We start from the raw sequence: 1,250 nt of genomic DNA, 5'->3' as shown, positions 1-1,250 counted from the left end.
CAGCCAAATTCGCAGTAGTATTAAATGGTCTCCTGCATTATATTGCATTATATTGTTTACCCATTAATATGAAAAAGCTACCCACCATGCGGTTAGAATAATACTTTACAATGCGAAAATTCAAAACTGTTTCCCTTTCTGAGTAAATTATAATAAGTCATAGGAGGTGATCTCACCTAACGACCTCCCTAAGGATATGATGAAGTAGATAGAACAAAATTGTTTAATTGCAGGAAAAATATAAGAGGATGAAAGCACGTTCAGGAGTCATTTAAGTCTCTCCCATGTTTAGCAGTAATATGTCTGTTCATGTAGCTACGCTGTGAGAAGGATTCATTGCAATACTTGCAGTAATAAAGCCACCTAACAAAAGCAGAAATTGAGGAGATAAATATTACATAACAACTAAGAGTAAACGCTTAAAATCTACAATAAATATTAGGACGTATTCAACTAACCGTCATGGACTTCAGCGATGTAAAGATTTAAATTGGCTCGGCGCGAGAAGGATGTAGAGGAATATTGGCAGGTAAGTGGCATCCTCTCTAAAATTTTGGGATTCAGAAAGTAAATGCCTAAAACGTCAAAATAATTTATTAGATGATGAAGGATCAAATTTAAGGATTTCCGCTATTGAGAGCCTCTAATATGCAATCGCTCAGCTTGCTGCGATTCCTGAATTCTTTATGATAATGCCGATTGACAAATGACTTCTACTCAAAACAAATTATCAAGTCTAATTAGATATAGGAAAAGAAAATTAAAAAAATTAAAAAATAACAAAAAACACCGTCATTTTGATAACTCAATTTCTGCATTCCTGGAATCCAAACACCCTCCTTAAAATAGTTCATACTTAATAAGTGATCCAAATTGATCGCGATTGTGCAACTCACTTTCACGGATACCAAAAGGTATTGGTTTATTGTGCCGTGACAGGAAAAAGCTTTTCCGCACAGTGGACATTGAAATTACATTTATTTATTTAGGAAAAGAGTAGAACCAATAAATATAAGTGAGAAATTATGTCTAAGTTTCATGAATTATTAAAGGGGTTAGACTGAAATTTTTTACTACCTGCGCAAATACTCATAACTAAAATGGTCCCATATTCTTCGTTTGCTGAAACAAATAATGTTGCTATCATGAGAAGGCAGAGTAGCATTGCAGTGTACATAACAACGCAGCTGCTCACACGTGTCGGACAGGTGGAAGACAGAGGTGGGAAATAAACAGGAGATGAATAAATG

The 1,250-nt window shown here is 34.8% G+C and overlaps 1 protein-coding gene across 1 annotated transcript; it reads right to left on the bottom strand. All coding sequences in view use genetic code 11, as the record gives it.

The window, feature by feature from the left end:
- Window positions 1-307: 307 nt before the first annotated feature.
- EGR_11160 (hypothetical protein) lies at window positions 308-540 on the bottom strand (the record flags this gene model as incomplete). Its single annotated transcript, XM_024500407.1, has 2 exons — window positions 308-363; window positions 459-540. The coding sequence occupies 2 exons, from the start codon at window positions 538-540 to the stop codon at window positions 308-310; spliced, it is 138 nt and encodes a 45-aa protein (XP_024345179.1).
- Window positions 541-1,250: the final 710 nt, after the last annotated feature.

The sequence above is a fragment of the Echinococcus granulosus genome (assembly GCF_000524195.1).
Source record: "Echinococcus granulosus chromosome Unknown EG_S00430, whole genome shotgun sequence".
NCBI classification, from domain to species: Eukaryota; Metazoa; Platyhelminthes; class Cestoda; order Cyclophyllidea; family Taeniidae; genus Echinococcus; species Echinococcus granulosus.
The sequence above is the reverse complement of the archived record's forward strand: the minus strand, read 5'-3'. Positions and strand labels throughout refer to the sequence as shown.